At 42.9% G+C, this 23,504-nt stretch overlaps 1 protein-coding gene across 3 annotated transcripts in view; it reads right to left on the bottom strand.

The window, feature by feature from the left end:
* KHDRBS1 (KH RNA binding domain containing, signal transduction associated 1) overlaps positions 1-22,780 on the bottom strand; it is a 39,199-nt gene extending 16,419 nt beyond the window's left edge. For all 3 annotated transcript variants that reach the window (XR_003522669.2, XR_003522668.2, XM_027608811.2), the window contains exons 1-8: positions 22,109-22,780; positions 9,725-9,849; positions 8,784-8,900; positions 6,709-6,855; positions 3,905-4,038; positions 2,754-2,955; positions 2,154-2,221; positions 1,303-1,361 (exon numbers count right to left, since the gene is read on the bottom strand). Coding sequence is in view for 1 of the 3 variants with exons in the window: in XM_027608811.2 (XP_027464612.1) it covers positions 1,303-1,361; positions 2,154-2,221; positions 2,754-2,955; positions 3,905-4,038; positions 6,709-6,855; positions 8,784-8,900; positions 9,725-9,849; positions 22,109-22,490 (1,234 nt within the window). In the remaining 2 variants the exon portion in view is untranslated. The remainder of the gene's footprint in view (positions 1-1,302; positions 1,362-2,153; positions 2,222-2,753; positions 2,956-3,904; positions 4,039-6,708; positions 6,856-8,783; positions 8,901-9,724; positions 9,850-22,108) is intronic.
* Between the last annotated feature and the right edge of the window lie 724 nt (positions 22,781-23,504).

Raw genomic sequence — 23,504 nt, 5'->3', positions numbered from 1 at the left:
TGGCAACTGTCCAGTACCCTTTAGCTAGAACTGGTAAAAAGTGTTTCCCTAGCCAAGCAGCTGACTGGCTACTACAAACTGTGCTGAAGAGTTAAGCTCAGCTTGTCTGTCTTTGGGAGCTCCAAGAGGCTCCCTATTCCCTCTTTTCAGCTAGGCTAAGGTTGGGGGCGGGGGGACCACAGGACACTGTTAACTAGTGTCTTAAGATGAACTGTCAATTGCTGAGCTCCTGGCCAAGGACTCTGGAATTCCCTCAGGTATGTTGAAAATACCTTGCATTTAAAAGGCTGCTCTCCCTGCACCCCACTGCCACATGGCACTCCCTCTGGGGCCCATTAACATGGGGTCATAATTGGCTCTTGAGGACACTCTTGAGCAATGTGTTTTCAACTAAACCTCAGGGAAGACAACTTGGTCCTGCTGTCATTTCAGCCTCTATAACTCTCCTGGGATCAAGAACTGAGTTGAGATTTCTCCAAGCCAGTAAGGAACTTGGTGCCAGTACTGCCCTGAATTGGCCCCAGCCCCTACCACCTCAGATCTGAGACTGACAGGCACGATTCTTGCACCCAACCTGCTTTTGGCTAGCTACTTGCCATCTAGTTCCCTTTCAGCTAACACTTCCTCTACACTGAGATTGTTTTCAATGAGATCCAAAATTGTTCTTAAAAATGAAGTGGGGCCAGGTGCCTGGGTGGCTCAGTCAGTTAAGCGTCTGTCTTCAGCTCAGGTCATGATCCCAGGGTCCTGGGATTGAGCCCTGCGTTGGGCTCCCTGCTCAGTGAGGAGTCTGGTTCTCCCTCTCCTTCTGCCCCTCCCACCTGCTTAAGCACACTCGCTCTCTCTCTCAAAATAAATAAAATCTTAAGAAAAAAATGTGGTGGGGCTGGAGAATAAAATTGGATATGATGAAGTTTTTAGTATGCACCAATGTGGCCTAGGTACCAAGCGCAAAGGCCCTGCAACATGACCTAGGCCTGGCAAACTCTCCTGGTCTAAAGTAGAAAAAGATCAACATCAGCTTAAAAGTTTGCAGCTCCAACCAGGCCAAACAGACATCTAGTTTAAGACATGTGCTTAACTTTCCAAGAGTAACTCCATCTCACCTTAAGAGCCCCTCCTTCTATGGCACACCACACAAATTCAATAAGAACGGGACGGCTACTGTCACATCTACCAACATCTCAGCTTTCTAAAGGCTCCTTTTTGGGTGTGTGCCTGGTAGCCCCCAATAAACCAGCCACTAGCACTCCTGCAGGCACTTACTTGCACACTCTGCCCACCATGGAAATAAAGACATACCATAAGCTTCATAAGAATCTTGAACCTCCCCATGTCCATAGTCATAATATTCTGAGTCCCTGAAAGCCAAAGACGGAGTGTTAGAGAGCTACAGAGTGACTCTATTTCCATTTCCCCTTCCTCCCACATTTCAGGCATTTTACTACATGTGTAAGACAGGAAAATGCTCATTTTGCCCCATCTCCAAACGAGAAAATATTTCCAAAACACGTATGTGCTATGTATTTAAACAAACAAAAAAACTTACAACCATAGCAAAGAAAAATGGATACCACATAATTTAAAGTGAAAAAGCACAATCCAAAACTGACCATCTTAATCATAGTGCATACACACACACACACACACACACACACACACACACATACACATTCATAGGGCTCACTGGAAGAGAATAAACAAACATGCTGTTCTGTCCCCACTGTACAATTCTGAAACACTTTTTCAATCAATCACAGATAAAACACATATACACAAAAACGTTATTTAAGACGAGTGCAGAAAATAAGGTAAGTTATGGTAGTAGGATTCTAGCTTCCTTTTAAACTTTTATGTACCTTTAATGTGGCAATAATACAACAAAACAATTTAAAGGCATTTTCCCTTCATTTCCATGTGGTCACAGCTCAGGAATTTTTCATCTGCTATTCCCAGATTCTATACTATAAATTAAGACTCAGTTATCTAAGCTTACAGATCTGTGTGACTTGCAGACGTGGAAAGCAAAGGAGATACCCTCTAGAGGGGAACCACACTGCTCCTTAGATGTGTGCTACCTAAAACTCTCGGTTGCTCCAACTCCTTCCATCCACCCCTAGGACACGCAATAGCACTTCTATTGCCTGACTTACCCTTGGCTCTGGCTGTAATAGCCTTCGTAGCCTTCGTAACTTTGTTCTGCATATGTGTCATCATATCCCTAGAAAAAATAAAATAAAATAGAAAGTCAGACTCACACAGAGTAGGGAAGGTAATTACATCCCATGGGAGGAAGGTAGGCTTCTAGATTAACAGAATGCAGAATTTTCCTCCAAAATTGACACCCACTGGGGAATAGTTGACAGAGAAAGGGTTTAAAAAAAAAAAAAAGAAACAAACAAACAAAACTGAACCACCAACCAAACCAAACCACCCTTCAAATTGTGGGCAGGAAGCAAGGTAAAATGTTGAACTTGAGCATTATCAGCAGTACTAGTGAAAAGATCCCTTACTAAAACACTGTGTATTTATCAAGGCACAGCCTGTTTGCTGTTTAATCTATTCACACATAGTAAACTATGCTTAAAATGGAAAAATCTTCTGAGTTTAACATTCACTGCAAAAGAAGAGACCAGACTCCAGATCTGATAGGTGGTCCCTGCCACCTACATCAAGGGCCAATGCCCTATCACTCAACTTCCTCTGGCCACCTTCTAGGTCTTGGGAAATGGCGCACTGTTCGAACTTCTTACATAGTCCTCGTATGTTTCTGGTGCGGGGGGTGGAGGCAAGGGTATCCTCTGGATGCCTGCTGTCCGTGCTCTCGGTGCTGGGGCACCCCTCACTGTAGGCGGGGGTGGCACTCCTCGAGTTACGGTGGCACCTCTGGTGATGGCTCCTCTCACTGGCGTACCACGCACCAAAGCCCCCCGAGGTGGTCCAACACCACGGCCCCTGCAAGAAGAAAATTTAATTTTATTTTTTTTAAAGATTTTATTTATTTATTTGAGAGAGAGAATGAGAGCGAGAGCACATGAGAAGGGGGAGGGTCAGAGGGAGCAGCAGACTCCCTGCCAATGTGGGGACTCGATCCAGGGACTCCAGGATCATGACCTGAGCCGAAGGCAGTCGCTTAACCAACTGAGCCACCCAGGCGCCCGAAGAAAATTTATTTTAAATGGAGCTTTTAATACACAGATGGTACTTTCATGTTCAGACCTGTTTGCAAATCCTGGAGCTAGACAGATTTCACAATGCCTTAAGTAAACTACTATTAAAATACAGGGGAAAAAACAAACAAAATCCCCCAAAAAACCCCCAGTGGACTACATGGGTGGGTAAAGGACCCATCCTGGAGACTCCCCAGGTTCCACAACAGACCTATGAATGTTTCATCAGTGGACTATGGAAAATCTGAACACTCCATAAAGGTCAGTCACAAAAGGCAAAATTCTAAAGCCAGAGACCATTTTAAAATGCTAGGACTGTCCAAAATTAAAAGACCAAAAGTTTCAACAGGACTGCTGCACTTGACTATGGCCAAAGTACCTAAGACCTACTTATTCCACTCTTTTTTTTTTTAAAGATTTTTTTTATTATTTGAGACAGAGAGAATGAGAGAGAGAGAGAGAGAGCACATGAGACGGGGGAGGGTCAGAGGGAGAAGCAGACTCCCTGCCCAGCAGGGAGCCCAATGCGGGATTCGATCCCGGGACTCCAGGATCATGACCTGAGCCGAAGGCAGTCGCTCAACCGACTGAGCCACCCAGGCGCCCTACTTATTCCACTCTTGATGGTATAAATCCTGAGGCCCCCTTCTAAGCTGCAGGTAAGAGCACCACTAAGAGAGAAATGGTACTGGCCAAATTTACAGCCCGTTTCTAGTTGTCTCCATTATTTTTACCTGGGAACAGGTGGAGGAGGAGGTGCAGCGCCTCGGCCTCTCACTGGCACCCCACGTCCGCGAGAGGGCTCCGGTACTCCATTCAAATAGGAGAGCTCTAGAAACTGCTCCTGGCAGATATCATCCATCATATCCTGCAAATGAAAGAGAATAAGGATTACTGGGCCACATCTCCACCTTCTGCTGAGAAGCTGTCCAGCCCACATAAGCCTTGGATACTAAGACCAGCTCTGAATGCCTGGATGAAGTCTCAGGTCATGCATTCTCTGAAGTCAAATGGCACCCTACCTGTCACCTCTTCGAGGAAAGTCCTGATGGCAGACCCCTCATTATTCAGCTGAAGATCTTCATAATCAGTCCCTACCTAGCTCTCCAGATCACTTCCAGTCACTCTCCATGGATAACCTCCTTTCAAGCCATGTGGAACAACTTGTAGTTCAGAACCTGGCATACGTATACACCCATTCTTGCAAATAGCTTCCTCTTCCTAGGATAGTAAAAGCCACTACCGTTAATTAAGCTCTACATACTGGACACTTTACAATAACCTCTCTATAGATTTTGCAGTTTAATCTTCAAGATAACCCTGAAGTAAGTAGGCAGGTCTTCCCATTTTACAGTTGGGAAAAAAGAATCAGGGCATATAAAGCCACCAGCCTAGGGACATACAGCTAGTAAGTAGCAGACTTGATATGAATTCAGAATTATCTGTGTCCAAAATTTAGGCTTTGAATCACTGGACTACACTGCCTTTTTTGTCTACCTGAGAGACTAACTCATTCTTACAAGACTTAATCTAAAATATTACCTCTTTTGAAAAAACTTTCCTTGATGCCACCCCCACTCCCTCCTCTTTTTCCACAGCACCGTGTAATTTTCTCTACCCAAGCACTTACCACGTCATTCTAGAATTGTCTTTCTCACTAGATTGTGAGAAAGGAGCCATTTTTGTTACTTCAGACCCAAGCAGAGTATTAGGCACCTACCAGATACTTAACAAATGTTTGGGATGAACAAGGAACCTGAGGCTCAGAAAAGTGAAATAATAACTTGTCCAAGATGACGCGGATAAAGGTCCCAGTCCAGTGCTCTTCCTACTGTACCAGGAAGCCTCTCTGGTACAGTTAATGGTTCTAAGGGGAAAACGGAGGCTCTGGTCATGGATGCAAAAATAGGCTCACTTTTTTTTTTCTTCACAAGAGGGAAGAATTGAGTCAAATGCCATTTGCAAATCTTTTCACATATTTCCTGATGAGAGCCATTCAGTTTTAATACTCCATGCTTTTTTATATATCCCAGGTGGATAGAGCTTCAAGAATAGAAGATTCTAGTCACCAGAGAGATGCCCCCCTACCCCAACTCTTCACTTCCTCCTACCTTACACATTACTGCTGCTTGAGACCCACCCTGGAGAATCAAGTGACCAATGACAGCCCATTTGCCTAGATTCTTCCAAATGCTACACCAACACTGAGGAAACCCAGATATGCCTGGCAGGCATCTTTTTAGAAGACCACTTACATGAAAGCCTTGTAAAGCTATCCCTTTTGAGAAATATGCTGAGAGTTAAGGATAAAGAAGAGATGGGCATTCCCCTACAGTCCTTCAGAAACTGGGTGGCTCAGGATGCTTCAATAGAACACCTCAAAAAGAGTAAAAAGAACTCTCTCAAGGGAAAATTTACCAGCTCTGAGGTCTTCTCTAAGATATTTTAAATCGGCTGTTTCATGTTTGAACATTCTAAAGAAGACGAGGTACTTGGAAGCAAAACAGCTGCTGAGACATCTGAGACAGTGTTGGAATTTTTAGAGCTCAGCATTATAGGTACACACTGCCTATATATTTTTGCTCTATCAATTCTCACATCCTCTGACACCACATTTAGTTCCAACTCCTCATTTTGCGTACACAAGAAAGCCAAGAACTGCATCTCACTCTCTTAGTTTTAGTGATGAAAACAGGATGCTTACTCAATTCTAGTTAAGAGTATTTCTCATGCTTCCTAACGTTCCAGATTCATCCTTGGTTATTAAATATTCAACTGTAGTATGTTAATTCTGACAACTAGTAGGTCTTGCTGAGCAAAAATCACACCATTTTCTACTTATTCAAAGAATGGATCCTCTGACCAGGTGGTAATAAGCAAGAAGGGTAACCTGGGCTGTCCCAACTCTTCAAGGGCCTCAGTTACACTCTGCACACCTATTTGTTTAGTATCATCAACAGTCAAGCCTATAACAATTATGCCTCTTTCAAATCAAACTCTATGTAAGAAATTCCTCCAGGAGAGAAAGCCCTGAATGCACCCTGGTCAAAATTTAGTCTATTAACATTGGATGCTAGAAGGCTCTTGCCTCTAGCACTCTCTAGAGTTTTACACTCTCTAGAGTCTACAACATAAACCCTTGAGTACAGGGGGTTTATGACCATCTTAGCCATTGTCTTATCATAACCTCCTGGTTCCACACTAATACCAACACACTTAGCTCAGTGAAGACTCTGTTAAATCTTTGTTAACCAAATGTTAACATGCCAGACACACTGTGGACCTAAGATACTAACAACAGATCCTGGTATATAACTAAAACCACATTAGACAAGGACGGGTAGAGTGGCTTTGGGGCACAGTGTTTTGAGAACTAGGTACAAGTAACACACTACCTCAAAAAATGAACATAAATACAGAATTTGGTATGCAATTTCAGGTTATGCAGAGGTCGTGATTAAGAACCCCTGCCTTATTAGCAACAGCACAAGATCCCAGTTCTCTCTTGCTCAAAGATATAGAATGTGGATTTCCTTACTGGTACTAGGAACTTCTTGACTTCCTCCATAGCATGGGCCATAAGAGCATAAGCCTCACATGGGGGTCCAAACACTTCAATGAAGACATGCAGATCCATATTCAAGTGGGCATATTTCGGGTCTCCACCTTTGCGCAGTTCTTCCTCCTATGGAAAAATGCAAAAAAAACATCACATCACATGGAATGGGAGAAAATGACACTGTTACTTCCAGCCCAAAGAGATAGCAAGAAATAACCTAAAAATCTAAGAAAAACAGCAAAGTGTAAGAAGAAAGCAAAACAAGGTCCGGAGAATAGTAATTCACACAACTTGCTAAACCTGTAATCAGTCTGCTACTAAAAGTTAACCACTGTCTTGAATTCCTGGTGTATTCACTGCAGCTCTTATTAGAAGGTGTAGAAGAAACTTTTTTTTTTTAAAGATTTTATTTATTTGACAAAGAAAGACACAGTGACAGAAGGAACACAAGCAGGGGGAGAGGGAGAGGGAGAAGCAGGCTTTCCGCTGAGCAGGGAGCCCGACATGGGGCTCGATCCCAGGACTCTGGGATCATGACCAGAGCCGAAGGCAGACGCTTAACATCTGAGCCACCCAGGCACCCCGAAGAGAGAAACTTAATTCCAGTCTTCATTCAGATATCAGCTGTTTGCCAAGCATGCATGCACTCATTCACTGCGAAGCATTTGCTTTTAAGTCCCAGGTAGTGCTGTTAAGTACCAGCTTTTTTATTTATTTATTTTAAATAAATAAATAAGTAAGTTTATTTACTTATGGGGGGAGCCAAGGGAGGGGAAGAGAGAATCTTAAACAAGCTCCATGCCTAGCGCGGAGCCCAAAGCAGGGCTTGACCTCACAAACCCTGAGATCATGACCTGAGCCTAAACCAAGAGTCTGAAGCTTAACTGACTGAGCCACCCAGGTGCCCCTAAACTTTTTAAATTTATTAAGTAATCTCTACCCCCACTGTGGGGCTCAAACTCATGACCCCGAGATCAAGAGTCGCATGCTCTACTAAGCCAGCCAGGTGTCCCAGCACCAGCTCTTCCTATTTGCTTATATGGTCTGGGGAGTTCTAGGGGAGGAAAAAAGTCAGGATAGAGTGAAGAAAATCTCAAGTAAATCTCATTAGGTAGAATAACATACTTCAGCCCTAAGTGTATTCATCTAATGAGAAATGTGAGTGGACAAAAGAAGAGGCTCTGAGAAAACAATGTTTGTCAACTTAGGTTGCAAAAAAGAGCCCTGAATGACAAATTTTTAGGCTGTACCTGGTATGTCTCATCTAAAAAGCTGACTCTAGAAGGCTAAGACTATTCTGTTTTGATAGGAATTTTTTTGAAACTTATAAAGAATACAAAGCCCATGCGGCTATGACATGAAAAAAAAATCAGCATTAGGTTCTGTTGTCAGGATTACTCATGGTTCCTTTTGAAATACTTTCTTTTAGGGGTGTCTGGGTGACTCAGTCATTAAGCGTCTGCCTTCGGCTCAGGTCATGATCCCGGGGTCCTGGGATCAAGCCCCGCATCGGGCTCCCTGCTCAGCGGGAAGCCTGCTTCTCCCTCTCCCACTCCCCCTGCTTGTGTTCTCTCTCTCTCTGGCTGTGTCTCTGTCAAATAACTAAATAAAATCTTAAAAAAAAAATACTTTCTTTTAGTGTTCTTTACATTCCAGCAGGCTATTAAAAAACCCAGACAACTAATTCTCAGACTCACCTGCACTCAAAACATTATTGCTCTCACTTTTATGTGTTACTGGAGAGGGAATATGCTGTTCACATTTTAGTGTCTTTCGTCTGGACCAGTTTTAGTATATCCAGCTCCCCTTCCAAGTTTTCACAGACGAGTTTACAAATGCGAAAGTTTGCTACTGCTGCTTCCATTACTATGCGGTCAAAAGTCACAAAAGAAACAATCACCAGGGCACACCTAGGCTCTTCCAGGGTTGCCGAACAAGTAAGTTAACCTGGTCTATAATCTCTTACAGCCAACACAAATTTAAGGGATTCACATTCTGTACAAGTGCTGGCTTCTTGAAGGCATTGTCTTCTTGCCTCACTGACAGGAGCTTACCTTGGCTTTGTCTCTCATTGAGCCCTTGCCCAGCACAGAGATCTTTGCACCTGTCTCTTCTTGCAGTCTTTTGATTGTATTCCCTTGTGGCCCGAGGATCTTCCCCACAAAATTGAACTGACAGAAAATAAAAATAGATTTCTCAATACACGTGTTCCTATAAAACATTTCCATATGTATTATCTCATTTGATCTTCAACAACCCTGTAAAATAGGGGCCGTATTACCATTCCCATTTTACTGTAGGATATGCTGAGGATAGACTGAAAAAAGTGAATAGTCTAACATTACACTAGAAAGCAGCAGCTCCTAGACTTGAACTTGGGTTTCCTGATGTAATCAGGTGCTCTTTCCAGACTATCACACTGCAACCCTTAGTACTTCAACACACATAAGTATTTTTAAGGCAGTGACCTCAGAACAGAATAGACATATGGCATTCTTTTGTAGTACTTGTTTCGTCAACTAAATAGAACTAATTTCTTTGCTTTAAAAAACAGAAAAGAGGAGGAGGAGGAGAAAAACAAGAAAGCATTTATTTAAAAGTAAAACACTGAGTAAGAAATAAAATTAACTTCATCTAGTCAAGGATTTGTGTTACATTTCCTGTATTTAGATTGTGCGGCAATCTTTCTCCCCCCACGTCAATCTTTCAACAGAGGGCAACTCTTCAACTTTTTTCTTTGAACTTGGAGCCTGAACAAACACTTGAGAAAGAAACTTTTTGGTAATAAAAAGTTGGTTATATTTCCTTCCTAGCTATAGGTATGCTGTTACAGACTTAGATGTTTCAACTGCCAGAAACAAGTACTGCAAGTACGGTAGAGAAGCTTCACAGGCTCAAGGTCCTGATGCATCACAACTTCCAGAAGTCTTTATTTCAGCCCATGGCTCTCACACCTACAAAAACGACGAAGTGAGTGAGGCACTTTATGCCTTACCTTGGGATACTGCTTGACAGGTATCAGTACCCGCTCCTTCAGCTTCATGTTCTTATGAGAAAATAAATCCAAGTAATTCTCCTCATCGTCTTTTTTTGAATCTCCTTTCTGAATCTTCTCAATTTCTGGATAAGACAAACACAGTTTAGTTTGTTCTGGTATCTAGACGCAAAGTTCCAAGTCTGCATAAAGCAATAACATAGTAGAAGACCAAAGAGTTCAGACGTACGGAGTTGACTAGGAAACCCAAAGGCTGCTTCTCATGAAAGCAGTTTGCTCTTCCATCCCCACCTGAAGCCTCTACACCAGAGCCATTCAAATGTTTCTCAAGAATAAGTGAATTTAACAAAACCAATGCAGAGAGATGGGGAAAAGGGGATAAATGAACTAAAAATAAAGTCTACATCAAACAAAAAAAAAAGCACAAAGTCGTATCTTTATGAAGAAACAAAGGTCAGTAATTTAAATATACAATGAACAGGGGTGCCTGGGTGGCTCAGTTGTTAAGCATCTGCCTTTGGCTCAGGTCATGATCCCAGGGTCCTGGGATTGAGCCCCACATCGGGCTCCCTGCTCGGCAGGAGGCCTGCTACTCCCTCTCACTGCCCCCGCTTGTGTTCTCTCTTTCGCTGTGTCTCTGTCAAATAAATAAATAAAATCCTAAATAAATAAATAAATATACAATGAACAGTCCTACTAAAATTCCATTGTGACGTAGTGCTTTGGATGACAGTCCTTAAGAGTTTTGAAAAGTTATTTAATTGCTCTAATTTTTGGTTTCCTCATCTGTAAAATGGAAGCAACATCTACCTCATGAGGTTGCTATAAAGACTGAATAAAATAACATGTACACATACTAATTACAGCCCATTTCCTAGGAAGTGCTTAAGCATCAACATTATCTAGCCCAAATTCAGTCAATGTCCTAAAGGAAAACATGCACTGAGGTACTTTCAATTCACAGGTTAAGATAGTTTCATCAGATATAACCTTAGTATCCAAAAAGATTTCCTTCATTGGAAGCATTTGAGTGCTTTCTATGGAGAGGCAGATGAAGGGAGAGATACAGGTATGATCATTAACCACTAGGCGAGACTTACTAAGGTCAGGCATCCATCCTATAAAGTACAGGAGATATGGCAGAACAAGTCCGATATAATCCCCATCTTCACTATGTTTATACACTGACACTCCCAGTCTACGAAGATGGCAATGAAGTACACTTCCAAGTGCTACGACAGGAGTACTAACAGAGATGGGGCAGAGTGTGTGCAGGCAATGAACAGCAACTAAAATGTTACATGGTCCACTGAAAACAGTCAAAAAAAGAAATGTATACTCCCTTAAGTCAGTGGAACATTCTAATGAATGCAGAATGTTCTTATATATTATCCCCATACTATGTTTCTATCTTCTACAATTTTTTCTTCTATAATTTTTTAATAGATTTTATTTGAGAGAGAGAGAGAGAGTGTGTGCCCTAGCATGGGAAGGAAGGGTGCAGAGGGAAAAGGAAAGAATCTCAAGCAGACTCCCGGCTAATCAGGGAACACAAGGCAGGGCTCGATCTCACAACCACGAGATCATGACCTGAACTGTAAGCAAGAGTTGGACGCCCAACCGACTGAGCCAACCAGGCACCCCTCTATCTTCTATAATTTTAAGGTAAGGGTTCTCAAACTTCAGTATGCATCAGAATCACCTGAAGGGCTTGTTCAACTAGATTGCTGGGCCCCAACCCCAGTCTGGGATTTGTGTTAGGAATCTGCATTTCTAGCAAGTTACCAGGCGATGCTGATATTGCTGATCTAGGAACCACACTTTGAAAGCCACTGGTTTAAGGTATAAAGATGTATTACTCCAGGGGCACCTGGCTGGCTCAGTGGAGCATGAGACTCTTGATTTCGGGGATGTGAGGTCAAGCCCCACGTTCGGTGTGGAGATTACTTAAAAATAAAATATTTAAAAAAAAAAGATATACTACTTCAAACACATTGTGCAAACCCATGCCTTTAACAGTTTTTAAAAATAACTGGTTAGATTAAGTCCAGCTGTGAAGTATACAGATGAAGGAAGGTCACTCTGATTCTGACAGACTTCATAAGAGTTCAGAATTTCAAACTGAAGGCTTCTGCTTATTAAAAAGCCTAATTTCAGATGTTATAGAATATGGTGAGCTAACTGACCTGTTTATGCCCAAAAGCACATACTCCCTTGCTTTCTGACAATTAGAACTGTTGACAGAGAGACAGAGAGCAGCAGAGGGAGGGAGAAGCAGACTCCCTGCTGAGTAGGGAGCGGGGCTCGATCCCAGGACCCCAGGATCATGACCTGAGCCAAAGGCAGACAGCTAACGACTGAGCCACCCAGTATCCCACCCCATATTGTAAATATTCTTTTTTTTTTAAATATTTTTTATTTATTTGAGAGAGAGAGAGAGGCAGAGAGAGAACAGGAGTGGGGGCAGGGAGAGAAGGACAAGCAGACCCCTCTGGGGGAGCCTGCCGTGGGGCCCGATCCCAGGACCCCAAGACCATGACCCAAGCCGAAGGCAGACTTCCAACTGACCAAGCCACCCAGGCGCCCCCCCATATTGTAAATATTAACTAAACCTTTACTCCTATGAGAAGAACTGTAGATGACAGTGCTCTTACACTCCTATGTTTCATTGCTTGAAAGAGAGAACAAATTTGACCTTAAAATTAACAGACTAAATGCTTCATTCAACACCCTATTTGTTTGCTTGTTTTACTGGTGGTATATCCTGACCTCTATTCTGCCCTCCCACTTAACTGCTTATATTAGCTTTTTCTAGTCACTAGTTTTGAGCCTCCCATCTCTGAATACATCTCTTCTTCTTTTTTTAAAGATTTTATTTATTTATTTGACAGAGAGAGAGAGAGAAACAGCAAGAGAGGGAACACAAGCAGGGGGAGTGGCAGAGGGAGAAGCAGGCCTCCCGCCGAGCAGGGAGCCCGATGTGGGGCTCAATCCCAGGACCCTGGGATCATGACCTGAGCTGAAGGCAGACACTTAACGACTGAGCCACCCAGGTGCCCATGAAAACATCTCGAGTTTCCAGGCTGAAAAAATGGGTACTCAATCCTCACAAATCCTAGGAACAAAGATGCCACATTTGTGATCTGAAAACATCACCAAACAGCTTCTAAAAATGTGGAACAAATTACATGCTTCATTTTAAATGTCTCTCTGTGTGTCCTAATTGCTACCATCTAGTTAGGCCCTTCAGCTATATTTTATAGCACTTTCCAGAAACTTTACTTGGCCAGCGCAAGAAGGTAAGACTCAAAGCCTGTTAATCTGTTGTCCTCCTACAGAAGGAGAGCTGCAAAAACCGAAGCCAGGAGAAAGGTGTTTTATGCAGTGTAATGCACCCTGTACATTTAAGGCCTTTCTATAACATGGATCTTTCTGTTATATTTTGCACTAATCATATCTTAATTAGAATCCCTTTGTCCAGTTTATCTCACAATTTTTAAAAGAATATTAAAGCATTTTTAGAGAAGTTCCAGAAGGATGATTTAAATAAAACTGAGCTTTAAAAAGATAAAAGAATCAGGGGAGTTTAGCCTAGAAAGCAAAACACAAAGAGGCAACTTGAAGTCTTCAAGAGGGCTCATCTTCTGTGTTTGAAAGGGAAAGGACTGAATATTCACTCAGTGTCTACTATGTATCAAACACCGTACAAATATTACCTCATTTATCCTACAAAATAACTCAGCGAAGTAGCTGGACCATCCCCATTTTACAAATGAGGAAACAAACTCAGAAAAAAGTTTCTATATCACAAAGCTGTTATAAAGTACCAGAATAAGGATCAAACCCCAGGCTTTCTCTTAACTTAAAACCTCATGCTTTTATTACTGCCTCTCGATGAAGAGTTTCTAAAGTGGGGGAGGGGAGACTTTACTTAAGCAAGGAAGAATTGATTTTGTAAAATTTGGGGTACAGTTTATACCCTCCGACACTGTCATGTGGTTAAAGTCCATGGAAGGACTCTGCGGGTGCTTCAGATGTTCAGTAGCCTGATCTTGTTTTTCTTTTCTTTTCCAATTCTCTATTTCTCTCCTTGGCCTTACTTTTCTTGGAGAGCCTGGAGTAGGTTGTATTGGGAAGAAAAAAAAAATCAAGGAGAAGCTTCCTAAAAATGGTTTAACCCTCAGGCAACAGTACTTTCTAGACAACTTTTTTGAGACTAATTCCTTTAATAGATCTTTGCTTGGGCCTCTAGAGACCTTAGATGTCCCAAGAGCCAAAGAAAGGAAAGCTAAAGTGTAAACAACACAGAGAGGTGACCCATTTGTTTTCTAGCAAGGCGCTTACAAAAATTGTATTTCATCCCGTGTCTCTGTGTGTCAGGAATTTTGTATTTGTTTCATTTTGTCTTTATAACCAGGACTATCCTTATTTAACAAGTGCAAAAACCTGGGCTCAGAAAAGTATATAACTTATCACAAAACTTGTTAGTGACACAGCAGGTACTTAAACCCAGGTTACTCTTTCCATCAGTCAGAGCAAATTCATGTAATATTGTGGCATTTCTTTTACTCTATCTTTCACTATGATTTGACCGTTCCTTTTTTGGTAGGTCTTACCACAATCAGATTGTAAGCTCTAAAGGATGAGGTTTCTTTTTTTGGTGCAAAAGGTGGTTTTGTTAAAGCATGGGGACAGGACCCGTGGGTAGAAAGAGCTGCTAAGGAATGTTTCTTAAATGCATATCTCAGAGGAAAGAGCATGAGTTTTGAAGCTGGACAGAACTGGGTTTGATTCCCAGTTCTGCTACATGCTTGGTATGTGACCTTGAGCAAGTCATTAAACCTCTCAGTCTTCCCTTCTTACTTTTAAAAAGGATAATTAAAAAAAAAAAAGAAAAAAAAAGATTTAATAAACACAAAAATGTTAATACTAGGGAAAATTATATACAAACTTTATCAACTGGATTGGCTTAACTAAAAACAGGCTACCATGTACATTTCATTAACTGAACATTTGATAAGGGCTGCATAAGCAGCAAGACAATGGTCAGGATTTTCTAAGACACCCGGAGACAGTGTTTTTAGGAGGGCAAGATTCAAAGGATCTCTGCTCCAAAAGGTCAAGGGTCATGCCCTCCTCTTGACTCTCAATGCACTTGGTTCCTACTTTTAACCACCTTACTCCTTCCCCTGTTAATGATTTCTGGACCCCTTCCATCACTAAACTGAGTACCTGCCATCTTTAGCATAATGTCTCATACACAATAGGCAACTATAAATGTTTACTGAATGAAAGAAACATACCATTAACACCCTCAATGATTCATTACTTTTATCATTCCCAAGTTTATAATTCTCTGCCCTATACCTTCATATGACTTTATCATCCCCAAATTTGTAATTCTCTGCCCTGTATCTTTTCTGTTGGTCCCCACCTTGTGGAATCACAAGTCCAGTAAGTTTACTATCTGCGTATAAAAAAACTCCATTCTTTTTATCAAATTATTTAACTGTTTTAAGCAAGAGCACAGACCAATCGGTCCTTAATCTTTTTTGGGGTCATGGGCCCCTTTGAGAATCTGATGAAAGCCGTAGATTAGTGCCCTAGGAAAAGATACCAACACAGTATTTCAAAGACAATGTTGACAGAGGATAGGCATTGGTTCAGAAAAATCCCCCAAAGTCTGAGTAAAGAGCCCTCTGAAGGGCTCAATTCTCACATTCCAGATAGTGGCAAACCCTCTTATGACATATTGACCAGGGTCTCCTGAATCTCTTTCTTACGATATAATTTAGAGTTTAGAGCTTTTCTTTGCTTTTTTAAGGATCTTATTTATTTTAGAGAAAGAGTACATACAAGTGGGGCAGAGGGGCAGAGGGAGAGGAATAAGCAGACTCCCCACTGAGCAGGGAATCTGCAGTGGGGGCTCAATCCCAGGACGGAGATCATGACCTGATCCAAGGGCAGATGCTTAACCAAGCCACCCAGGCACCCCCACTCCCTTTTTCTGAGATAATTGTAGATTTATATGCAGTTGTAAGAAATAAAAAATCTCATATACCCTTCACCCAGTTTTCTCCATAATACTTTGCACATATATATTATAGTATCATAACCAGAAAATTAACATTAATACAATCTACTGGCTTTATTTAGATTTTTTCAGTTTTACACCCACTTATATGTGTTTAGTTCTATGCAGTTTAATCAGTCATGTGCGCACGACCACAGGCAAGGTGCAGAACAATTCTATCACCAGGATTCCTCATGCTACCTTTTTGCGACCAGAGGCCCCTCCCTCCAGCTGTTCTTCACACTGGCAACCACTTATCTGTTCTCCATCTTTATTATTTTGTATTTTCAAGAATCTTAAATTAATGGAATCATACAATATGTTTCCTTTAGAGACTGGCTCTTTTTACTCAGCATAATTCTCTTGAGATTCATCCAAGTTGTTGCATTTATCATTTCTTTTTATTGCTAAGTAGTATTCCATGGTATGAATGTACCAGTTTATTCACCTATTGGAGGCATATGGTTTGTATTCAGTTTTGGGCTATTATGAATAAAGCTGCTGTGAACATTCATGCACAGGTTTGTGTGAAACTAAGTTTTAATTTTTCTGGGATAAATGCCTAAGAGTGCAATTGCTGAGTCGTATGGTAAACATATGTTTAGTTTTGTAAAAAGCTGCTTTATCAGAAAAAAATGTATGTTAACAATATTTTGCTTAATCTCACTAGTATTATGTTCTATAAAAATAGTATTGTACCGTATGTATCTAGCCTTATGGGACTTGCTTTTCTAACATTAGATTTCCAAGATTTCTCTATGTTGTTGCATGTAGCTGTAAGTTTTCATTTTCACAGCTATATAAATATTTCATTTTGAAAAGCTCACAGTCTCCAGTCAATAGTGAAACAAGTTGCACCATTTTGTGAACAACGTGCACCATTTTATGAATGAGACATGCGCGTACAAAAGTTTCTTTGGGCATATTCCTAGGAATGGTGTTGCTGAATTTTAAGGAATTTGAAAGTTAACTTTCAGATGAAATATTAAACTGTTATCCAGAGTGGTTGTATCAATACACACTTCCACCAGTAATGTTTAAGAGTTCCTTCTAATTCTCAGGCTCTCAAACCCTAAGTTTTGTTTGACTGATTTTCTGTCAATACTGTAGATTTTCATTATTTTCCTGTCTCCAAATTTTTGTTCTCATTTATTGTCATTTCTTCTTCCAGCTACTTTATATTCAACATGTCAGGTTGAAAAAATAAATCCAGTTGGGGTGCCTGGGTGGCGCAGCAGGTTGAATGTTTGGCTCTTGGTTTCGGCTCAGGTCACATCGGGGTCATGTGATCAATCCCCGAGACCAGCTCCGAGCTCAGCGTGGAGTCTGCTTGAGATTCTCTCTCTCTCTCCTTCTGCCCCTCCCACTTGTGCTCTAACATAAATAAATAAATCTCTTAAATAAAATAAAAATAAATCCAGTTGGAATTAGTTTGGGAAATGCAAAAAATCAACATGTTAAAAGTCCTATCATCTTTACAATGCTAGTCCCCCCACTTCCACACCCCCACCCCACAACTTCCCCAGGACATGGCATATTTCTCTTTTCATTCAGATCTCCCTTTATCACCTTTAGTAAAATTTTGAGGGGCGCCTGGGTGGCTCAGTCGTTAAGCGTCTGCCTTCGGCTCAGGTCATGATCCCAGGGTCCAGGGATCAAGCCCCGCATCGGGCTCCCTGCTCGGCAGGAAGCCTGCTTCTCCCTCTCCCACTCCCCCTGCTTGTGTTCCCTCTCTCGCTGTGTCTCTGTCAAATAAATAAATAAAATCTAAAAAAAAATTTTGTTTTAAGTTGATAATATGTGATCACAATATTACTCATCTGTAATACTGAGATAAAAATTCTTCCTCATAGAATGGCCAGGAAGACTGAATAAGTAGCATACCTCATGGCACATGTTACATGCTCTACACAAAGGTTAAATATTATTTAATGTTATTATTTATGATTATTCACAGACATTTTGAACTGATTTTTATTCCTTATCCCAAGGCAATTGATACTATTCTTTTTTTTAATTTTTAATTTTTTGGATACTATTCTAAAAATGAGATTTTGTCAATTCTTTTCTAATTGTCTACCTCTCATGTATTAGAAACCTACTGATTTGTACATCTCTATCTTGTAATCAGCTGCATCACTGACCATTTTCCTATGTAAACAACAATATTGTTGCAAATAGTGAGAACCTCTGCCTGTTTATCCTACTATTTACACTTATATTTGGTCTAGAATTCTTTGCAACTAATTCCACTTTCTGATTTTAACAGGTTTTGCTAGCCCTATAGATGAAATAGGTATTTCTCTAACATATTGTGCACAAAATAAATTAAGTATTTTGAAGTTTCACTAGACTATCTTTAAAATGTCCAATGAGTGCTCTTGAAAGATAGATTTCTAAGTATATTTTCAAGAACCTGTGGGGATTAATCTATTCAAAATGTTTCCTTACTCCTGAGTCATTTACACAAACATATTTTCCTAATTGTACAAAGTAGAAAAAGAACACTGATATGTGTACAGGCATTGTATGTTTATTACATAAATATGTAACACAAGATAAATTATTTTCGTTTCAGAAAACAAGCATGGGTACACGGAGTCCTTGCATGTCTGCAAATGCATTTAATTGTCATCATAGCTGAGTATCAATTTGGCTAACACAGAAATCTATATTCAAAATGTAAATCTCTCAGAACTGTGTTGATGTTTTTCCATCATGCAATGAAGATGAATATCTGTTCATCAAATATTTAGTAAGAGTCCATTCTGTGCGGCACTCTTCAAGGAACAGGAGATACAGCAGTGAACAAAGCAGACAAAAGATCCCTGCCCTGGTAGAGCTGACATTCTAGCTGTGAAGGAGGAGTGGTTAACAAATACACACATTAACTACAATATATAGTACATCAGATGCTGATTAGGTGCAAAATAAAGTAAAGCTGGGGGACATCTGGGGGGGCTCAGTCAGTAGAGCATACGACTCCTGATCTCAAGGTTTCTAAGTTTGAGCCCCACGCTGGGTGGAGAGATTACTCAAAAATAAAATCTTTAAAAAAAATAAAGCTGGGAAAGGGACAGGAAGGGGTATGTGGCTGCTGAAGGAAGAGTGTTCTGGGTCTTGAGGATTCTCTTTGGAAATGAGCAGAGGTGCCTGAGGAGAGTCAGTTCCAAGAGCTAGGCTCTGCTGTTTGGGTTTCCTTCTTCTTCTTCTGGCCTTATCTTTACTGACCTGTTAGCTAGCACTCCAATGCATTCAAATAAATTGTAATATTTTGTCCAAGTAGTACAAAATATTTTTGAAGTACAATTTGTTCACAATTTTTTGCAGGTATTACATATAGTAGGGGGTGGGGTGGGTGGGGAAGGTTAGGTGTATGGATCCAGACTCAGACTGACTTCAAATCCTAGTTATGCTGCTTACTAATTTTGTTACTGTAGGCAAATTATTTAATCTCTGGGTGCCTTGATTTCCTTGTTTGTAAAAATGAGGATAAGAGTAACTTCTCATAGGGGCACCTGGGTGGCTCAGTCGGTTAAGCACCTGCCTTCAGCTCAGGTCATGATCCCAGAGTCCTGGGATCGAGCCCCATGTCAGGCTCCCTGCTCTGCGGGGAGCCTGCTTCTCCCTCTCCCTGCCGCTCCCCGTTTGTGCGCTCGCGCACTCTCTCTGTCAAATAAAATCTTAAAAAAAAAAAGTAACTTCCTCATAATATTGTCACAAAGACTAAATATTTGACATAAAGTGCTCAGACCAGTGCCTGGCGCAGTAAGTGTTAACTATATTTTTCTTACATGTATCCTTATCAGAGTTTTGTTTTTTTAGATTTTACTTATTTGAGAGAGAGAGCAGAGCTAGAGATAGAGCACGAGCTGAGGGGCGGGGCAGAGGGAGAGGGAGAAGCCGACTACCTGCTGAGCAGGGAGCCCAACTCTGGGCTCAAGCCCCAGAATACTGGGATCATGACCTGAGCTGAAGGCAGACGCTTAACCGAATAAGCCACCCAGGCACCCTTTTATCAGAGTTTAAATACTACTCTTCTGTCTTCTCAGAGTCTCACTTCCTCACAGGGGGTTGACTTAACTACAATCCCTTTTCCAGATCATTAAAAAATACATTAAGAGCCAGGTCGAATATATATCAAAACTTAACCACGCTAAGAAGCATCCATATTCCCCAAGTCTGTTTTCTCAACGAGCTAGCATTACCTCACCCCCAATTCTCCAATTAAAATTTCAGTTTATTAAAAAACAAACACCAAAAAAGCCCAAGTTAAAAAGTATTAAAGAGCACTCTCTTGTAACAGAATTTAAGCCGTAAGAGTGAAAATTTTAAATAACTTTTTAAAAAAAGATTTTTCAGTAATCTCTATACCCAACATGGGCTCCAACTTACAACATCGAGATCAAGAGTCACATGTTCTACCGACTGAGCCAGCCAGGTGCCCCTGTAAGTAAGTTTTAAGGATCAACAGTTTTTGATGATTATTCTCAGAAACCACCTTTTACTTGAAAGACAAACACTGTACTAGGCATTTGGTGGGGTCAGAAAGGCAAAAAATACCTTGTTTTCATACCTTATTCAGTACCATGGATTTACAATTAGAAGAAAACTGTGGTGATAAGTTATTATCTGATTTTGGCCAAAGGGAATGCTGCTAGTACTTTTACATGACATTTAATTCTCTCAATTCACCATCCCACTTTCCAGATAAGGTTACTGAGGTTCAGAAAACTTCCCAAGAGTAGGTAACTAATTAAGGGTCAGAATTTCAAACCCAAGCCAACACCTTTAAGTTCTAAAGTTTGTTATTCTTACTCACTTAACCTGGACTGCTTAAAGATTAGAGGAAATAAAAATTAGACTACCAGTCAACCTTTAGCATTTAGCCTGCCATTCCTAAGTCTGCATGTACTTGCTTTCAGATTCAAACACCTGGTGTTTGCTATATGCAAGACAATATGAAAAATCTAAAGATAAAAAAAGGCATCCTGGTCTTCAAAACGATTGCCAGAAGAACACAATGAACAGTAATGTTTCAAACAATCCGACTGTGTTACAGAACAGCAAAGCACCCAATTGAAAAATGTAAGCAGTTTATCCAAATGTTCTTATTCTTGACCACAGCGAGCTTTGTTTATTGCGTTACAAAGTGAAGACCCCTTACCAATGTAGGGAGATAGAGAACAAAGGGGAGGGCAATGGTATTTTCGTAACGATCTGTCCATTGTATCAACCTTGCCAATGAGCCCAACTACTCATTTAGTGTTGAAGGCTGCAACTTTTTACTTGCTTATAAAATTCAGGTCTCATAAGAAATACTTATTAAAACAACGTTTTAACTAGAAGAGAGGGCAAAACAGACGGCTTTAGGGAGAAATCAGAGCGACTAGGTGAATGGCCAGTGCAGAGCAGGAAAGGAGCGTTAGTCTACAGAGAACAAAGACTACTTTTCCTCATCTATTTCACTACTGAAGCAAAAAGAAATAAAAGAAGACCAAGCCTTTCAGGTACAAGCATCTTGCAACTTCTCTCAGTTTTTGTCCATCTTGGGGAATGTCCTGCAAACCACCCTCTACCTCCTCCTACCCCCGTTTCACTGTCTCTAGGGTTATTTTTATCCTTCTGATGAACAACACCTTATAAAATAAAGGGGTCCAACCTTCTGGCTCTATAGCAATTATCATTTTATCTGCCGAAATCGGAAATCTGATTCGGAAAACCTCAAGCTCGGATTCCCACAGGTTGCTCCTGCCTCCGAGCAACTTAAGCTCCTGTTACCGCTAAGTCCGACCCGGCCCCCAGCGACCGCGGCGCGCTGGACAGGGCACTCCAGCCTCACCCCATTTCACCTCGGCCCTCCCTCCCACGGTCCCTCCCCGGTTCGGGCTGTCTTCACCCCCTACACCCTCAGTAGAGGCGTCTACCGCCATCCGCAATGAAGAAAGCTTTCCCTTTGCGGGGGGAGGTAGGGGGAGATAAAGGTTCATTTCTGGAAGAATCTGAACACTCGGAGCGCAGGGCAGCTGCAAGAAGTGGGAGGGGGAAGGGTCGGCAAAGGGGCGGGGAGCGCAGCGCATCCATCAAGATCTTTGCGCTAAGAGATCGCCAAGTCCCCTTCGGGCCTTCACTGCAGCTTAGAAATTCTCCCTCGCACCGAGGGCCGGGATGGGAGTGTGGACTCCAGGCTCCCCAGGATGAGAACGAGAGAAAGGGACTTCACGACTGCTTGGCCCCGAGGGGGCGGGAAGCGGGCGGAACAAAGCCACTGCTGGCCAGTCGACCCAGAGGGATCCGGGAGGCCCGCTTACCTGCCGTCAGTAGCTGCATGGCGTGAGTGAAGGACGGGTCGAGCGAGTCCTTCTCGGCCATGAGTTCGGGCAGGTACTTGTTCTCCGGCTCCATCTTGACGGAGGCAGTGGCTGAGGGGGGCAGCAGCGGGGTCGGTGCTGGACCGCCCACTGTCGCGTCGGGACCCGTGGCCGAGGGCGGCAGCAGCGGTGGTGGCTGCGTGGCGGGCGAGGCCCGAGCGCCCCCCCGGGATCCCCCTCCGCCTCCCCGGGACCTGTGAGGCAGCGGTGGCTGCCGAGACGGCGCCTGACGCACTGAGGGGTGGGCACCGGAGGGGTCCATGGAGCCGCTGCGGCCCGAGGACCGGCTCATGCGCGCGGCGGGGTCGTCCCGGCGCTGCATTGGGGCGGATGTGCGATCGAGGGATCGAGGAAGCGACGCGGCAGCGGCAGAGGCCCGAGCGGCGGTTGGCGGGGGTGGGAGAGCGGGAGCGACAGCGACCGAAGCCGACCCGAGCGACCCAGCGAAAGAGAGCACCGGAAATGAGGCGGCGCGCGTGCGCAACCAGCCACCGGCACCGCCCTTGGGTCTCTCCGCGGAGAACAAAGTCTCCAGTCGGGCCACGGCGCCTGCGCACCGCCGCGGAGCCCGAAGAAGTCGCCTCCCCGCTCCCCTTTTCCCTCCGAGCCCGCCAGGCCAGAGTCTTGTGCGCGTGCGCGAGTGGCCGCGGGCTTCGTTCGTTTTCTTTTCCACGTGACTCGGCGCTAGCGGGACACGTGTCTCCTCCCCCTCTGGCCTAGTGCGCGGAGGGGCGGGGGCTGTGGAATGTCTTTGTCTGCGCGCGAGCCCGCGGAGTGTGGGGCGGGAGACCTGTTACTCGCGGGGCCACGCCCCCACCAACGGCTAAGACGCGGAGGGGGGCTGTGCTCTGTGGGGTTCGGGGTGAGAATGAAGTGGGGTGGAGGGGCGTCACTGAAGTGTGGAAATGAACGGAAACCAGAGTGGGGGTCACGGGAGGGCGGTCTGGGCAGGAAGAGAGGAGAGAGACTGCCTGAACAGGGAAGGGGAAGAGACAGAGCACCGGGGAAACTAGGGGTGAAGGAGGGACGACTAAGGGAGATCTGACTCAGGGATGAGGGGTGGAGATGGGGAAGGGAAGCTTGGAGGGAGAAATTGAGGAAGGACGGGTCAGTGGGAAGACTGAAGGCTATTGGAGGACTTGAACTAAGAGGGAAGGTTTAGATTGGAGACCGGCAATCTAGCGAGGAAAAGGGCGCCCGACCGAAGAAGGGAACCCCAGAAGTCCTATCCCATGGTTTCCAATATAGTAGGTTCTAAAAGTTTAGCCATTGTTGGTCTGAGAAGTCGTCTTAAAAGATGAAGCCTTTTAGCTCTTCACACATAGCGCTGCTTTCT

The sequence above is a fragment of the Zalophus californianus genome, chromosome 4 (assembly GCF_009762305.2).
Source record: "Zalophus californianus isolate mZalCal1 chromosome 4, mZalCal1.pri.v2, whole genome shotgun sequence".
In the NCBI taxonomy this organism is placed as follows: Eukaryota; Metazoa; Chordata; class Mammalia; order Carnivora; family Otariidae; genus Zalophus; species Zalophus californianus.
Note: the sequence above shows the minus strand (reverse complement) of the source record. Positions and strands in the feature narration are given on the sequence as shown.